General features: G+C 42.6%; 1 protein-coding gene across 3 annotated transcripts in view; it reads right to left on the bottom strand.

Moving 5' to 3' along the window:
- LOC139369823 (non-muscle caldesmon-like) overlaps positions 1 to 18,044 on the bottom strand; it is a 70,313-nt gene that overhangs the window by 13,158 nt on the left and 39,111 nt on the right. Inside the window, exons 7-10 of one of the 3 annotated variants that reach the window (XM_071109100.1) lie at positions 13,446 to 13,489; positions 11,030 to 11,111; positions 7,070 to 7,207; positions 96 to 194 (exon numbers count right to left, since the gene is read on the bottom strand). In XM_071109100.1, the coding sequence (XP_070965201.1) occupies positions 96 to 194; positions 7,070 to 7,207; positions 11,030 to 11,111; positions 13,446 to 13,489 (363 nt within the window). The remainder of the gene's footprint in view (positions 1 to 95; positions 195 to 7,069; positions 7,208 to 11,029; positions 11,112 to 13,445; positions 13,490 to 18,044) is intronic. The other 2 variants (XM_071109108.1, XM_071109117.1) reach the window with 2 other exon arrangements.

Here is an 18,044-nt window from a genome sequence, read left to right as displayed (position 1 = left end):
GATTACTCAGGTGGAGACTGGTGAAATGCAGAGCCATATACAGTAAATGTATACCCATATTTACTGTACATAGCTCTGTTCTGAGATAAACTTACAGCTGGTCTCGGGGGCGAGTTCCTGCTTGTGCCATCTGGGTTCCCCTTCACCCACTGGGTGATCAGGTCTGCCACACCCACCTTCAGACCCTCAGCATTCTGCTGACACACACACAGACATACGTCAACTCAGGCATTCAACAAGACACTTCCATTCATTATGTATTCGATAGTGTCTTGTGACAGTGACATATAAATGTAGCTGTCCAGCACACACAATAGGTTTGGTTTTGGGTGGGCAGGCTAACAGCTACTGCTAGATACTATTGAATACCTCTGAGGTACAGGAGAGAGGGGCTGGGGGAAACCACACATTTGTGGTAGAGAGTAAAAATAAACAGCCTTAAGTGCCTCTGATCTCTACCGCCGTGGCTCACAGGGTGTTTGTTATTCCACTCGCCCCGGGTCAAGTTGCCATGCCTTTTCCGGAAACCTCAAAGAACCTTGGCCTGCACACGACGAATGAGATGCAGTAATTAAACACATCAGGGAGAGTCAGGGGCTATGGCCTGGGGTGGGAGGACTATAAACAGAGGTGTGAGATCACACCCATACAATAGCATGGAGAGAAGCATTAGGACTGATATATTTAGACATCTGCACAGTGTGAAAATGTATTTTGAAAGCGCTAGCTAGGTATGTCTGTGTCTCTAGTCTGCAGTGTAACTCAAGGCAGCTACTGTATGTAAAATAGCATGTTTTGTATCCATAAGCACTGCTGCTAAATTGTTGCCACCACTCCACTTTATATCTATACAGTACCAGTCAAAAGTTTGGACACACCTACTTATTCAAGGGTTTTTCTTTATTTTTACGATTTTCTACAGTGTAGAATAATAGTGAAGATATCACAAGTATGAAATAACACATATGGAATCATGTGGTAACAAAAAAAGTGTTAAACAAATCAAAATATATTTTATATTTGAGATTCTTCAAAGTTTGCCTTGATGACAGCTTTGCACACTCTTGGCATTCTCTCAACCAGCTTAGTTAGGAAGTAACCTGGAATTCATTTCAATTACCATGTGTGCCTTGTTAAAAGTTAATTTGGGGAATTTCTTTCCTTCTTAATGTATTTGAGCTGATCAGCTGTGTTGTGACATGGTAGGTGTGGTATACAGAAGAGAGCCCTATTTGGTAAAATACCAAGTCTATATTATGGCAAGAACTGCTCAAATAAGCAAAGAGAAACGACAGTCCATCAGTACTTTAAAACATGAACATCCACAACATTTCAAGAACTTTGAAAGTTTCTTCAAGTGCAGTCACAAAACCATCAAGCGCTATGATGAAACTGGCTCTCGTGAGGACCGCCACAGGAAAGGAAGACCCAGAACTACCTCTGCTGTAGAGGATAAGTTCATTAGAGTTACCAGCCACAGAAATTGCAGCCCAAATAAATGCTTCACAGAGTTCATGTCAGAGACACATCTCAACATCAACTGTTCAGAGTAGACTGCGTGAATTAGTCCTTCATGGTATAATTGCTGCAAAAAAACACTACTAAAGGACACCAATAATAAGAAGAGATTTGCTTGGGCCAAGAAACACGAGCAATGGACATTAGAGAGGTGGAAATCTGTCCTTTGGTCTGATGAGTCTTGAGATTTTTGAGATTCGATTTTTTGGTTCCAACCACGGTGCCTTTGTGAGATGAAGAGTAGGTGAACGGATGATCTCCGCATGTGTGTTTCCCAAAATGAAGCATGGAGGAGGAGGTGTGATGTGTGGGGGTGCTTTGCTGGTGACACTGTCAGTGATTTATTTAGAATTCAAGGCACACTTAACCAGCATGTATACCACAGCATTCTGCAGTGATACGCCATCCCATCTGGTTTGCGCTTAGTGGAACTATAATTTGTTTTTCAAAAGGACAATGACCCAATGACCAGGCTGTGTCAAGGCTATTTGACCAAGAAGGAGAGTGATGGAGTGCTGCATCAGATGACATTGCCTCCACAATCGGATAAGTTGGACCGCAGAGTGAAAGAAAAGCAGCCAACAAGTTCTCAGCATATGTGGGAACTCCTTCAAGACTGTTGGAAAAGCATTCCAGGTGAAGCTGGTTGAGAGAATGCCAAGAGTGTGCAAAGCTGTCATCAAGGCAAAGGGTGGCTACTATGAAGAATCTCAAATATAACAAAAAGTTTGATTTGTTTAACACTTATTTGGTTACTACATCATTCCATATGTGTTATTTCATAGTTTTGATGTCTTTAATATTATTCTACAATGTAGAAATAGTCAACATAAAGAAAAACCCTTGAATGAGTAGGTTTGTCCAAACGTTTGACTGGTACTAAGTATTCAGACCCCTTGACACCTTGACTTTTTCCACGTTGCATTATAAAATAGATGACCTACGCGGAAGATTAATTAAACTACCAACGGGACATTCAAAACTGTAATATCTTATCCTCGTGGCTGAACAACAACACTATCAACATACAGCTGGCTGGTTAAAAGCTGTACTGGCAGGAGAGAACAGCGGTGTCTGGTAAGAAAGGGGCGGCAGACTTTGTTTTTTTGTAAATAACATCTAGTGCATGATATCTAAGGAAGTCTCGAGCTATTGCTCACCTGAGAGTATCTCATGATAAGATGTAGACCACACTATCTACCTAGAGTTTTCATCTGTATTTTTCATAGCTGTTTATATACCACCACATACTGAGGCTGGCACTATAAGACAGCATTGAATGAGCTGTATTCCACCATAAGCAAACAAGAAAACGGTCACCCAGAGGCAAAGTTCCTAGTAGTCGGGGACTTTAATGCAGGGAAACTTAAATCCGTTTTTACCAAATTTCTATCAGCATGTTAAATGTGCAACCAGAGGGAATACACCACTTTTTTTCCACACACAGAGAATGCACCACCTTTGTTCCACACACAGAGAATTATACAAAGATCTCCCTCGCCATCAATTTGGCAAATCTGACCATAATTCGATCCTCCTGATTCCTGCTTACAAGCTAAAATTAAGCAGGAAGCAACAGTGACTAGATCAATAAAAAAGTGGTCAGATGAAGCAGATGCTAAGCTACAGGACTGTTTTGCTAGCACAGATTGGAATATGTTCTGAGATTCCTCCAATGACATTGAGGAGTACAACTCATCAGTCATTGGATTCATTAATAAGTGCATCGATGACATCGTCCCCACAGTGATCATACGTACATACCCCAAACCAAAAGCCATGGATTACAGGCAAAATCCACATTGAGGTAAAGGCTAGAGCTGCCGCTTTCAAGGAGCGGGACCCGGAAGCTTGTAAAAAATCCCGCTATGCCCTCAGACGAATCATCTAACAGGCAAAGTGTCAATACAGGACTAAGATCGAATCGTACTGCACCGGCACTGAAGCTCGTCGGATGTGGCAGGGCTTGCAAACCATTACAGACTACAAAGGGAAGCACTGCAGAGAGCTGCCCAGTGACACAAGCCTTCCAGACGAGCTAAACTACTTCTATGCTCGCTTCGAGGCAAATAACACTGAAACATGCATGAGAGCACAAGCTTTTCCGGAAGGCTGTGTGATCACGCTCTCCGCAGCCGATGTGAGTAAGACTTTTAAACAGGTCAACATTCACAAGGCCGCGGGGCCAGATGGATTACCAGGATGTATACTGCGAGCATGCACTGACCAACGGGCAAGTGTCTTCACTGACATTTTCAACCTCTCCCTGTCCGAGTCTGTAATACCAACATGTTTTAAGCAGAACACTAAGGTAACCTGCCTAAACGACTACTGACCCGTAGCACTCACATCTGTAGCCATGAAGTGCTTAGAAAGGCTGGTCATGGCTTCACATCAACACCATTATCCCAGAAACCCTAGATCCACTCCAATTGGCATACCAGCCCAACAGATCCACAGATGATGCAATCGCTATTGCCCTCCACACTTCCCTTTCCCACCTGGACAAAAGGAACACCTATGTGAGAATGCAATTCATTGTTCAACACCATAGTGCCCTCAAAGCTCATCAATAAGCTAAGGACCATGGGACTAAACACTTCCCTCTGCAACTGGATCCTGAACTTCCTGAAGGGCCACCACCAGGTGGTAAGGGTAAGTAACAACACATCCGCCATGCTGATCCTCAACACAGGGGCCCCTCAGTGGTGCGTGCTTAGTCCCCTCCTGTACTCCCTGTTCACTCATGATTGCATGGCCAGGCACGTCTCCAACACCATGTTTAAGTTTGCCGATGACACAACAGTGGTAGGCCTGATCACCGACAACGACGAGACAGCTTGTAGGGAGGAGGTCAGAGGCCCCGGCCGTGTGGTGCCAGGACAACGACCTCTCCCTCAACGTGATCAAGACAAAGGAGATGATTGTGGACTACAGGAAAAAGAGGACTGAGCACGCCCCCATTCTCATTGACGGGGCTGCAGTGGAGCAGGTTGAGAGCTACAAGTTCCTTGGTGTCCACATCACCAACAAACTAACATGGTCCAAGCACACCAAGACGGTCGTGAACAGGGCGCGACAAAACCTAAGGATTTATCAATGTCCTAACACACCAAGACAGGTGGAAAAGGGCATTACAATACTGCTTCCCCCTCAGGAGACTGAAAAAATTTGGCATGGGTCCTCAGAACCTCAAAAGGTTATACAGCTGCACCATTGAGAGCATCCTGACTGATTGCATCACTGCCTGGTATGGCAACTGCTCGGGCCTCTGACCGCAAGGCACTACAGAGGGTAGTACGAATGGCCCAGTACATCACTGGGGCCAAGCTTCCTGCCATCCAGGGCCTGTATACCAGGTGGTGTCAGAGGAAGGCCCTAAACATTGTCAAAGACTCCAGCCACCCTAGTCATAGACTGTTCTCTCTGCTACCGCACGGCAAGCGGTACCTGAGCGGCAAGTCTAGGTCCAAGAGGCTTCTAAAAAGCTTCTACCCCCACGCCATAAGACTCCTGAACATCTAATCAAATGGCTACCCAACTTTTTGCATTGCCCCCCACCCCCTCCTGCCTTTTACACCACTGCTACTCTCTGTTATTACCATCTATGCATAGTCACTTTAATAACTCTACCTACATGTACATACAGTGCCTTGCGAAAGTATTCGGCCCCCTTGAACTTTGCGACCTTTTGCCACATTTCAGGCTTCAAACATAAAGATATAAAACTGTATTTTTTTGTGAAGAATCAACAACAAGTGGGACACAATCATGAAGTGGAATGACATTTATTGGATATTTCAAACTTTTTTAACAAATCAAAAACTGAAAAATTGGGCGTGCAAAATTATTCAGCCCCCTTAAGATAATACTTTGTAGCGCCACCTTTTGCTGCGATTACAGCTGTAAGTCGCTTGGGGTATGTCTCTATCAGCTTTGCACATCGAGAGACTGACATTTTTTCCCCATTCCTCCTTGCAAAAGAGCTCGATTGGATGGAGAGCATTTGTGAACAGCAGTTTTCAGTTCTTTCCACAGATTCTCGATTGGATTCAGGTCTGGACTTTGACTTGGCCATTCTAACACCTGGATATGTTTATTTTTGAACCATTCCATTGTAGATTTTGCTTTATGTTTTGGATCATTGTCTTGTTGGAAGACAAATCTCCGTCCCAGTCTCAGGTCTTTTGCAGACTCCATCAGGTTTTCTTCCAGAATGGTCCTGTATTTGGCTCCATCCATCTTCCCATCAATTTTAACCATCTTCCCTGTCCCTGCTGAAGAAAAGCAGGCCCAAACCATGATGCTGCCACCACCATGTTTGACAGTGGGGATGGTGTGTTCAGCTGTGTTGCTTTTACGCCAAACATAACGTTTTGCATTGTTGCCAAAAAGTTCAATTTTGGTTTCATCTGACCAGAGCACCTTCTTCCACATGTTTGGTGTGTCTCCCAGGTGGCTTGTGGCAAACTTTAAACTACACTTTTTATGGATATCTTTAAGAAAAGGCTTTCTTCTTGCCACTCTTCCATAAAGGCCAGATTTGTGCAATATACGACTGATTGTTGTCCTATGGACAGAGTCTCCCACCTCAGCTGTAGATCTCTGCAGTTCATCCAGAGTGATCATGGGCCTCTTGGCTGCATCTCTGATCAGTCTTCTCCTTGTATGAGCTGAAAGTTTAGAGGGACGGCCAGGTCTTGGTAGATTTGCAGTGGTCTGATACTCCTTCCATTTCAATATTATCGCTTGCACAGTGCTCCTTGGGATGTTTAAAGCTTGGGAAATCTTTTTGTATCCAAATCCGGCTTTAAACTTCTTCACAACAGTATCTCGGACCTGCCTGGTGTGTTCCTTGTTCTTCATGATGCTCTCTGCGCTTTTGACGGACCTCTGAGACTATCACAGTGCAGGTGCATTTATACAGAGTCTTGATTACACACAGGTGGATTGTATTTATCATCATTAGTCATTTAGGTCAACATTGGATCATTCAGAGATCCTCACTGAACTTCTGGAGAGAGTTTGCTGCACTGAAAGTAAAGGGGCTGAATAATTTTGCACGCCCAATTTTTCAGTTTTTTTTTGTTAAAAAAGTTAGAAATATCCAATAAATGTCGTTCCACTTCATGATTGTGTCCCACTTGTTGTTGATTCTTCACAAAAAAATACAGTTTTATATCTTTATGTTTGAAGCCTGAAATGTGGCAAAAGGTCGCAAAGTTCAAGGGGGCCGAATACTTTCGCAAGGCACTGTATGTAGAAAAGATAATGGAGCTATATATTTTTAAATAAGATCATCTTTGAGGACGAACAATTAGGGGGGTCTCTAGAAATGTTGGAAAGCATCATTGGCCACACCCACTACAATGCCCCGCCCCTACGCTAACTTTGCCACTGCTGCTGAAAAAAAATCCTAGGGGAAACACTGATAAGGGTCTATTTATGTTGGTGGATGTATAATGTCATTAGCGATGGTGAGAAATAAATTGGCCTTTGACTATATTTGTTCATGTGTATAGTATGTCATGTCAAGTTGGTGTTTCCTTGCCTTGGATGGTGTGCCTTTGGACGGGCTCTGGTTCCAAGCCTCTCCAGCCTCAAACAAGTGCTTCTTGGAGGACACTGCCTCAGGTGACATGGGGATGTCCATCAGGCCCTGTTTGGCTGCCTTGGCCTCCTGGGAGTACTGCACAACATAACAATGTGATATACTTTACATTCCAATTGCATGGAATTTGCATAGAAATAACAGAACTCTAGATCAAAAAGAAAAATATATCAAGCTTGTTCACTGATATTTATCAAGTCTGATTAGGGGGAAATGAGATAGTATGAAAATAAAGCACAGCAAGTAAAAATGAACCACAATATAACATAGTTAGACATAATGAGTAACATGAGTAACATTCAATCTGTATTACTGAAGTTCAGCGTTATAGCATGATTTAAATTTAAAGGCAATGTACCCGCGAAGACTGCATTCACGGTCAACACTGTATACAGTGCATTTGGAAAGTATTTTTTTATCCAGATTTGACAGCCTTATTCTAAAATGTATTAAATCGTTTTTTTCCCCCTCATCAATTTAAGTCCGGGATCTGGCTGGGCCACTCAAGGACGTTCATAGACTTGTCCCGAAACCACTCCTGCGTTTTCTTGGCTGTGTGCTTAGGGTCGCTATCCTTTTGGAAGGTGAACCTCCTCAGTCTGAGGTCCTGAGCTCTCGGGAGCAGGTTTTCATCACGGACCTCTCTGTACTTTGCTCCGTTCATTTTTCCCTCGATCCTGACTAGTCTCCCAGTCCCTGCCGCTGAAAAACATCCCCACAGCATCATGCTGCCACCACCATGCTTCACCATAGGGGTGGTGCCAGGTTTCCTCCAGGCCAAAGAGTTAAAATCAGGCCAAAGAGTTAAATCATGGTTTCATCAGACTGGTGAATCTTGTTTCTCGTGGTCTGAGAGTCCTTTAGGTGCCTTTTGGCAAACTCCAAGCGAGCTGTCACATGCCTTTTACTGAGGAGTGGCTTCCGTCTGGCCACTCTACCATAAAGGCCTGATTGGTGGAGCGCTGCAGAGATGGTTGTCCTTCTGGAAGGTTCTCCCATCTCCACAGAGGAACCCTGGGGCTCTGTCAGAGTGACCATCAGGTTCTTCTCCCCCAATTGCTCAGTTTGGCCTGGCGGGCAGCTCTAGGAAGAGTCTTGGTGGTTCCAAACTTCTTCCAATTAAGAATGATGGAGGCCACTGTGTTAATGTGCGTCTCAGTGAGAGGAGTAGGAGTCAGGCACAGGAGAGCAGGGATGTCTGAGAAGTGTGTTTAATCATACAATACAAAAATGGCACAAAACTACACTCTTGATACTCAGAACTCGTGCAAACGCACGGAGGAACAAACACAGTTCCGACACTTACATACACATCCATAACCGTGAAAACAACAAACATCAAAATACAATCGAGCGCAATACATACAAGTCTAATCCCGCGCAAACTAAGGCAGGCAATAGGTACCCTATATACACACAGAAATAAACGCAAATGGAACCAGGTGTGAAAAGAATCACAGACAAAACAAACAGAAAAGGAAAAAGGGATCGGTGGCGGCTAGTAAACCGGCAACGCCGAGCACCGCCCGAACAGGGTAGAGGAGTTACCCTCGGTAGAAGTCGTGACAGCCACTGTATTTTTGGAGACCCTCAATGCTGCAGAAATGTTTTGGTACCCTTCCACAGGTCTGTGCCTCGACACAATCCTGTCTCTGAGCTCTACGGACAATTCCTTCAACTTCATTGATTGATTGTTGCTCTGACATGCACTATCAACGCTGGGACCTTATATAGACAGGTATGTGCCTTTCCAAATCATGTCCAATCAATTGAATTTACCACAGGTGGACTCCAATCAAGTTGAGGAAACATCTCAAGGATGATCAATGGAAACAGGATGCACCTGAGCTCAATTTCGAATCTCATAGCAAAGGGTCTGAATACTTATGTAAATAAGGTATTTATGTTTTAAATGTTTTATGTGTTGTTTTCGCTTTGTCATTATGGAGTATTGTGTGTAGATTGATGAAGGATTTTTTTTAATAAGGCTGTAACGTAACTAAAAAAATCTAGGGGTCTGAATACTTTCCAAATAAACTGTATCTCGTCTTTAGAAAAAGGTTAACAAGGCATGGTAGTAATCGGATGATGCAATAGTGGCTTGTGAAATATTGCCCTCACGGGAAAAGAGTAAGAGGGCCCCTAACACTTATTCACTCACACACACACTCTACTCCAGGAGAAGTCGGAATTTACATACACTTAGGTTGGAGTCATTAAATCTCGTTTTTCAAACACTTCAAAGATGTCTTGTTAATTAACAATCTATAGTTTTGGCAAGTCAGTTAGGACATCTACTTTGTGCATCACACAAGTAATTTTTCCAACAATTGTTTACAGACAGATTATTTCACTTATAATTCACTGTATCACAACTCCAGTGGGTCAGAAGATTACATACACTAAATTGACTGTGCCTTTAAACAGCTCGGAACATTCTAGAAAATTATGTCATGGCTTCTGATAGGCTAATTGATGTCATTTGAGTGAATTGGAGGTGTACCTGTGGATGTATTTCAAGGCCTACCTTCAAATTCAGTGCTTCTTTGCTTGACATCATGGGAAAATCTAAAGAAATTAGCCAAGACCTCAGAAAAAATTGTGAATAGTGCAAATCAATCCCAGAACAACAGCAAAGGACCATTTCAAGATCCTTGAGGAAACAAGTACAAAAGTATCTATATCCACAGTAAAACGAGGTCTATATCGACATAACCTGAAAGGCCGCTCAGCAAGGAAGAAGCCACTGCTCCAATACTGCCATAAAAAAAGCCAGATTACGGTTTGCAACTGCACTATGGGACAATAATCATACTTTTTGCAGAAATGTCCTCTGGTCTGATGAAACAAAAATAGAACTGTTTGGCCATAATGACCATCGTTATGTTTGGAGGAAAAATGGGGATGCTTGCAAGCTGAAGAACACCATCCCAACCATGAAGCACGGGGTGGCAGCATCATGTTGTGGATATAGTGAAGCAACATCTCAAGACATCAGTCAGGAAGTTAAAGCTTGGTCGCAAATGGGACTTCCGAATGAATAATGACCACAAGCATACTTCCAAAGCTGTGGCAAAATGGCTTAAGGACAGCAAATTCAAGGTAACGGAGTGGCCATCACAAAGCCCTGACCTCAAATCCTATGGAACATTTGTGGGCAGAACTTAAAAAGTATGCACAAGCAAGGAGGCCTCCAAACCTGACTCAGTTACACCAGCTCTGTCAGGATGAATGGGCCAAAATTCACCCAACTTATTGTGGGAAGCTTGTGGAAGGCTACCCAAAATGTTTGACCTAAGTTCAACAATTTAACGGCAATGCTACCAAATACTAATTGAGTGTATGTAGACTTTTGACCCACTGGAAGTGTGATGAAAGAAATAAAAGCTGAAATAAATAAATCTCTCTTCTACTATTCTGACATTTCACATTCTTAAAATAAAGTGGTGATCCTAACAGACCTAAGACAAATCATTTTTATTAGGATTAAATGTCAGGAGTTGTGAAAAACTGAGTTTACATGTATTTGGCTAAGGTGTATGTAAACTTCTGACTTCAACCGTACTTATAGTATGACTCCGGCATCACAGAGATGAGAAAGCAAGCTAAGCCTATCCTCAAGTGCCCATCAATCCTCTCCCATATGATAGAGTAGAGGTGGTTTGACGGACTGTGAGGCTGAGGCTGAGGTTTAACTACAGTATATACAGTAACTTTGTGTGTGTGAGACTGACGCAGCGCGTCACCTTTAGAGAGGAAGAGAAGGGGACAGAGAAGTCTGGCTGAATAGTCACCAGATGAAAGCATTCATCACACATCCTTCATCAATGGGGCCTCTGTCTGTCGGGAGGAAGGGAGAGAGAGAGGGAAGAAGGGGGGAGCTACCAGGTGGGAGCTAACCTCAATGGCGTGGGTGTACTGCTCCAGCCTGTCATCGATCTTGGCGAGGAGAACAGGGGGCTGTGTCTTCTTGAAGCTGTTGCTGTATCCAAAACAAAGACACTCGGTCAGTGAAAATGTTTGTGGGAAGAAAATAATACATTTTAAAGATCTCATCTGACTGGCTATAGGCCCGCAAGTGAAATCCCCTCCCCGAGTGAAATATCAATTTTCCACATTGTTATGATACACCCCCCTTGGATAAATGAGCCACTTGAATCAACACTGCCATTAGAGAGTGGGTGGGATTTTGTGACCTCTTACAGCTTCTGTCAAGACTGTCTTTCAGGCCCAGTATGAAGCTTGCTCACTGACCGCAGTGGGACCCAGTGCAAAGGCCCCCTTCACACGCACACACACACGCACACACACATCCAGACACACACACACGCTGCCAGTTGCCTAAACCCCACTACACAAGAGTCCTAATCTCAGACATATACACTAAACAGGAAAACAAACCGTGTGGGACAAATCTGGAAATACTGACCCTTTTTCCTGCATTTCAACATGGCCTCAAAACCGTTTATTTTTTAAAAGAGAGCTCCCATGAAAGGCATGTGTGAGTCATTAGCCTGATATGGCTGGTTAGTTTGAGGATTACATAGCTTCTTCACAGGCATGGTAGGATTATTTGAACTTCATAAACGTGCACAGCCCACAAATCTTTATTTGGAGGGTGTTTTGTTCTGCAAAGACGTTGAAATGGGGTTTTCTGAATGTTGTCATGTTTTCTATCTGCATGAGTCGAGGCTGTTAAAAGTGAAGGGGTGAAGAAAGCTGTCTGTCAACCGTATTCTTCCCCCGGAAAGATTTGATTCGGTCTTACAGTGTTTTTACACACATCAACAAGGGAGTGGAACACCCACATCAAAGGACTAACACACAGTGATCCTTCCCTCTGTCCTAAAAAAACCTGCCTAGACTTAAACATTATGTCACACTCAATTCCTCAGATCTCAAACCTGCACCTGGAAGATAAAGTTTACGGTGTCCAATAAAAAACATATTTTGACCAATGGGTCATTTTTAAAATTTAAAACACATGTTAATTGTGTAGATAATCCTCTAAGGAAGCCAATGGTCTAACCTCATGACTCTATCATAATCCACTTAAGTTATTGGAGTTTTTAACCTTGTAGGGTGGCCAATGTTAATGTGACAGTCAATGGAGGCCAGAGGGAAAAAGTGGGCAAAAATAAGGAAAATTGCACAGCATCACTTCAGCTAGGCAGGTTGCTGTGCGAGAATTAACTAACTGACAGGCTCACCTTCCCGTTGAACTCGTCATATTTCTTCTCGAATCCGCAGGATGTAAAACAATGTAGAGGTGAGATAGATATCGATTTTGAGACATTACATGTAGTATTTTCATATTTTAGTATACGCTTTTCATATTAATGCAAAATGCCTGTTCTTTTTCCGAAGACTTCTCACAAAAGCAAGCTTATCACTGTGAAACGTAAACAGAGCACTGAGCTCTGAGCAAGCTTTTTTTATTTTCCAAGCCTTTTACATTTCGTTCAGCTCGTGTTATGTTAATCTCCCTTTGAAGATGACCACCACAACATGTAAAATCCTCAATGTTGCTGCGAGAAAGCTGCACCACTCTGTCAACAGAGCTCAGTGCTTATTATGGGATGTATTAGGGATGTATTAGGTTAAGAAATCCTACTTTTTTTTTTGATAAACTGTTAATGAAATGTTCGAGAAAGAACTCCACTGAATGATTCAGAATATGAATAATTGTATATGTCTTAGTAAAGTGTATTTTAGAACTTAAGGAAGTTCAATTTCCTCACCACAGTGCATTCTGGGCAATGTGGGTGCACACCCTATAAAGTTGTTATTACACCCTATTTTCAGTCACAGTATTAATATTAATTAAACTCTGGCCTGGTCTCTTCTACTCTAGCTGCTGAGAGCTCTTTACCACTGATTACTTACTGCAGTCAGACTGCATGGAGCCGTCCCACAGTTCAGAGCTATAGCTCACCAGCCACCAGAGAGAACCCAGCAAGCCCAGGCTCCAGCCCTCACATCTGGTCAGAGTTAACCAAGCCATAAATCATCCAGGCTGACAAAGGTGATGCACTGAGAGAGATTTGGAGGTCACCACTGGCCCTCTTTGTCTATGTTTACATTTACACACCAGCCATTTAGCCAGCATAGCTGCTGTTCTGCCTCAGATAGCAGCTCTCCATCCAGGCATCTGCCGAGGGGCCCAGTAGTACTTTGGTCAACCTCAAGATACAACGAAGCATTAGTGAGGGAAGGTATTTGAGAGTACAAGTGGAACAACCGGGGCTGTGGAATTTGTTTGTTTGCTTCGTGTTACTCATTGTGAAAAAGCCTTGTATACTTGTATGATAGTCACCTTTTCTTTAGGGACCGGTTCAAGGATTCTGTTCTTTCTGTGATCTGAAAAACATGAGGGTGATGTTAAAGGTTATTGTTTTGCGATTAGAATATAACAGTTGAAGTGCTCCGTGACTTCTGGAATTGTCAGACCGGGATTATCATGATCAATTTGATGATAATCACAGCCCTGTATTTGGCCTGACGCAGCAAATATCTCTTCCAAGTCAAACAGAGAAATCTTCTGCTGGTCTTTCTCAACCGTTTCCATCCGCCTGTATCGGTCAGTTCGTATCATCAAAGACAGATTTACGCTAACTCTGCTTCAGTCCACGGTTTACTGCAGGCATAATTATAATGCAATCAGGGTGTGGGAAGACTTCCATCTCGAAACCCATTACTTATCTTGAATCTGTGTATTTAATGCATTACAGACGGAATCATAGTAAAGAAAATGTGTTTGGGATTACAAGTCTTAGGCAAGTCATTATCAAAATACGAATACATTTGTATCAGAGGAGTTCTAGTTTGAGCCAGGGTCATAATGTCCTGTCCTCTACCGTTGCTTGCCAAAGAGGTCATACTTCAACGTATCCAGCACCAAGCTCTGGTTCTTCCCACACAAAAGGTTCCCTTATGTTACTGTTCACTGTTCAGCCCTGGACCTGAATCAAAGAGCACAGCATGTTGACACCAACTCACCAATAATGTATTTTCTGCTGTCAAACTCTCATCATTCTCTCTCTGAAATTACACACACAAGCAGATGGATGCTCATGACTGCACTAAGGATGTAGGCAAGGGCGCCAACATAGCAACCCTGTACCCAGAGAGGAAAGTCAGCTTAGAAACAGAAGGCAGGAAGTAAAAGTTATAGTAGCTAGCTGAACTTGCCTTTTTGTAGAAGGTGACAGAGTTTTTCTTCATTAGTGTTAATACAAGAAGTGAATTCATGAGAGATAAATAGATGCATCTTTAATAATAATAACAGTAATAATGTAATGTAATGAGCCAGGCTTGTAAATTAAGCTCTGAGTGGATTTCAATCCCTGTGTGATCTGACAAGTCTAATCAACTGACAACAAACAAGAACATTTTACACTACACAACGCTTCACAACATGCCATGCCGTGCAAACGTCTGAATCCAAACAAATGAACCCATGGAAACACTATCTACAATACTGACAACTACCTGTATTACTTAATACCCTACTTTTTAAGCAGAGCAAGGTGGAAGGAGTTAAGGACAATACCACAGATCAGTGTAAACACAGGCTGTCACAGCTACCATTTGGACTTGAGCTGAAATACAATGACATACAGTTGAAGTCTGAAGTTTACAACCACCTTAGTCAAATACATTTAAATTCAGTTTTTCATAATTAATGACATTTAATCCTAGTAAATATTCCCTGTTTTAGGCCAGTTAGGATCACCACTTTGTTTTAGGAATGTGAAATGTCAGAATAATAGAAGAGAGAAGGATTTATTTCAGCTTTTATTTCTATCATCACATTCGCAGTGGGTCAGAAGTTTACATACACTCAATTAGTATTTGGTAGCATTGCCATTAAATTGTTTAACTTGGGCCAAATGTTTCGGGTAGCCTTCCACAAGCTTCCCACAATACGTTGGGTGAGGTTTGCCCCATTCCTCCCGACAGAGCTGGTGTAACTGAGTCAGGTTTGTAGGCCTTCTTGCTCGCACACGCTTTTTCAGTTCTGCCCACACATTTTCTATAGGGTTGAGGTCAGGACTTTGTGATGGCCACTCCAAAACCTTGATTTTGTTGTCCTTAAGCCATTTTGCCACAACTTTGGATGTACTCTTGGGGTCATTGTCCATTTGGAAGACCCATTTGCGACCAAGCTTTAACTTCCTGACTGATATCTTGAGATGTTGCTTCAATATATCCACATAATTTTCCTGACTCATGATGCCATCAATTTTGTGAAGTGCACCAGTCCCTCCTGCAGCAAAGCATGGCTTCATGGTTGGGATGGTGATATTCGGCTTGCAAGCCTCCCCCTTTTTCCTATAAACATAACAATGGTCATTATGGCCAAACAGTTATATTTTTGTTTCATCAGACCAGAGGACATTTCTCCAAAAAGTATGATCTTTGTCCCCATGTGCAGTTGCAAACCGTGGTCTGGCTTTTTTATGGCGGTTTTGGAGCAGTGTCTTCTTCCTTGCTGGGTGGCCTTTCAGGTTATGTTAATATAGGACTCATTTTACTGTGGATATAGATACTTTTGTATCTGTTTCCTCCAGCATCTTCACAAGATCCTTTGCTGTTGTTCTGGGATTGATTTGCACTTTTCGCACAAAAGTACATTAATCTCTAGGAGACAGAATGCGTCTCCTTCCTGAGCGGTATGACTGCTGCGTGGTCCCATCGTGTTTATACTTAAGTACTATTGTTTGTACAGATGAACGTGGTACCTTCAGGCGTTTGGAAATTGCTCCCAAGGATGAACCAGACTTGTGGAAGTCTACCATTTCCTTTCTGAGGTCTTGGCTGATTTCTTTTGATTTTCTGATGATTTCAAGCAAAGAGGCACTGAGTGTGAATGTAGGCCTTGAAATACATCCACACTTACACCAATTGACTCACACCTACACCAATTGACTCAACTGATGTCAATTAGCCTATCAGAAGCTTCTAAAGCCATGACATAATTTTCTGGAATTTTCCAAGCTGTTTAAAGGCACAGTGAACTTAGTGTACATAAACTTCTGACCCACTGGAATTGTGATACAGGGAATTATAAGTTAAGTAATCTGTCTGTAAACATTTGTTGGAAACATTTATTGTGTCATGCACAAGGTAGATGACCTAACCGACTTGCCAAAACTATAGTCTGTTAACAAGAAATTTGTGGAGTGGTTGAAAAATTAGTTTTAATGTCTCCAACCTTAGTGTATGTAAAATTCCAACTTCACCTGTATTATGGTCTCTGACTTTTCAGTCAGTGGTGGTATCCAATTTGTACATAAAGGCATGTTGTCAGAGCTAACTAAAAGTTGCACACGTCTCACACACGTCTCAGCAAACCCACACATCACAGCAAACCCATAGATGAATGTGTGTGACCTGCTGCACTACATGTGCTGTGGAAAATTCTGACATTTATAACACTCCCATGCAACTTACGTGATTGAAACTAACAAAATGGCTGTAAAGATGGTATAAAGTGAGATTTGAGTTATTTTTTGTTGTTGTAGGAAAACAATATAGAAATACAGTGGGGCAAAAAAGGATTTAGTCAGCCGCCAATTGTGCAAGTTCTCCCACTTAAAACGATGAGAGAGGCCTGTAATTTTCATCATAGGTACACTTCAACTATGACAGACAAAATGAGAAAAAAAATCCAGAAAATCACATTGTAGGATTTTTAATGAATTTATTTGCAAATTATGGCGGAAAATAAGTATTTGGTCAATAACAAAAGTTTATCTCAATACTTTGTTATATACCCTTTGTTCGCAATGACAGAGGTCAAACATTTTCTGTAAGTCTTCACAAGGTTTTCACACACTGTTGCTGGTATTTTGGCCCATTCCTCCATGCAGATCTCCTCTAGAGCAGTGATGTTTTGTGGCTGTTAATGGGCAACACAGACTTTCAACTCCCTCCAAAAATTTTCTATGGGGTTGAGATCTGGAGACTGGCAAGGCCACTCCAGGACCTTGAAATGCTTCTTACGGAGCCACTCCTTCATTGCCCGGGCGGTGTGTTTAGGATAATTGTCATGATGAAAGACGCAGCCACGTTTCATCTTCAATGCCCTTGCTGATGGAAGGAGGTTTTCACTCAAAATCTCACGATACATGGCCCCATTCATTCTTTCCTTTACACGGATCAGACATCCTGGTCCCTTTGCAGAAAAACAGCCCCAAAGCATGATGTATCCATCCCCATGCTTCACAGTAGGTATGGTGTTCTTTGGATGCAACTCAGCATTCTTTGTCCTCCAAACACGACGAGTTGAGTTTTTACCAAAAAGTTATATTTTGGTTTCATCTGACCATATGACATTCTCCCAATCCTCTTCTGGATCATCCAAATGCTCTCTAGCAAACTTCAGACAGGCCTGGACATGTACTGGCTTAAGCAGGGGGACACGTCTGGCACTGCAGGATTTGAGTCCCTGGCGGCGTAGTGTGTTACTGATGGTAGGCTTTGTTACTTTGGTCCCAGCTCTCTGCAGGTCATTCACTAGGTCCCACCGTGTGGTTCTGGGATTTTTGCTCACTGTTCTTGTGATCATTTTGACCCCACATGGTGAGATCTTGCGTGGAGCCCCAGATCGAGGGAGATTATCAGTGGTCTTGTATGTCTTCCATTTCCTAATAATTGCTCCCACAGTTGATTTCTTCAAACCAAGCTGCTTACCTATTGCAGATTCAGTCTTCCCAGCCTGGTGCAGGTCTACAATTTTGTTTCTGGTGTCCTTTGACAGCTCTTTTGTCTTGGCCATTGTGGAGTTTGGAGTGTGACTGTTTGAGGTTGTTGATAGGTGTCTTTTATACTGATAACAAGTTCAAACAGGTGCCATTAATACAGGCAACGAGTGGAGGACAGAGGAGCCTCTTAAAGAAGAAGTTACAGG

The sequence above is a fragment of the Oncorhynchus clarkii genome, chromosome 2 (genome assembly GCF_045791955.1).
Source record: "Oncorhynchus clarkii lewisi isolate Uvic-CL-2024 chromosome 2, UVic_Ocla_1.0, whole genome shotgun sequence".
Taxonomy (NCBI): Eukaryota; Metazoa; Chordata; class Actinopteri; order Salmoniformes; family Salmonidae; genus Oncorhynchus; species Oncorhynchus clarkii.
Note: the sequence above shows the minus strand (reverse complement) of the source record. Positions and strands in the feature narration are given on the sequence as shown.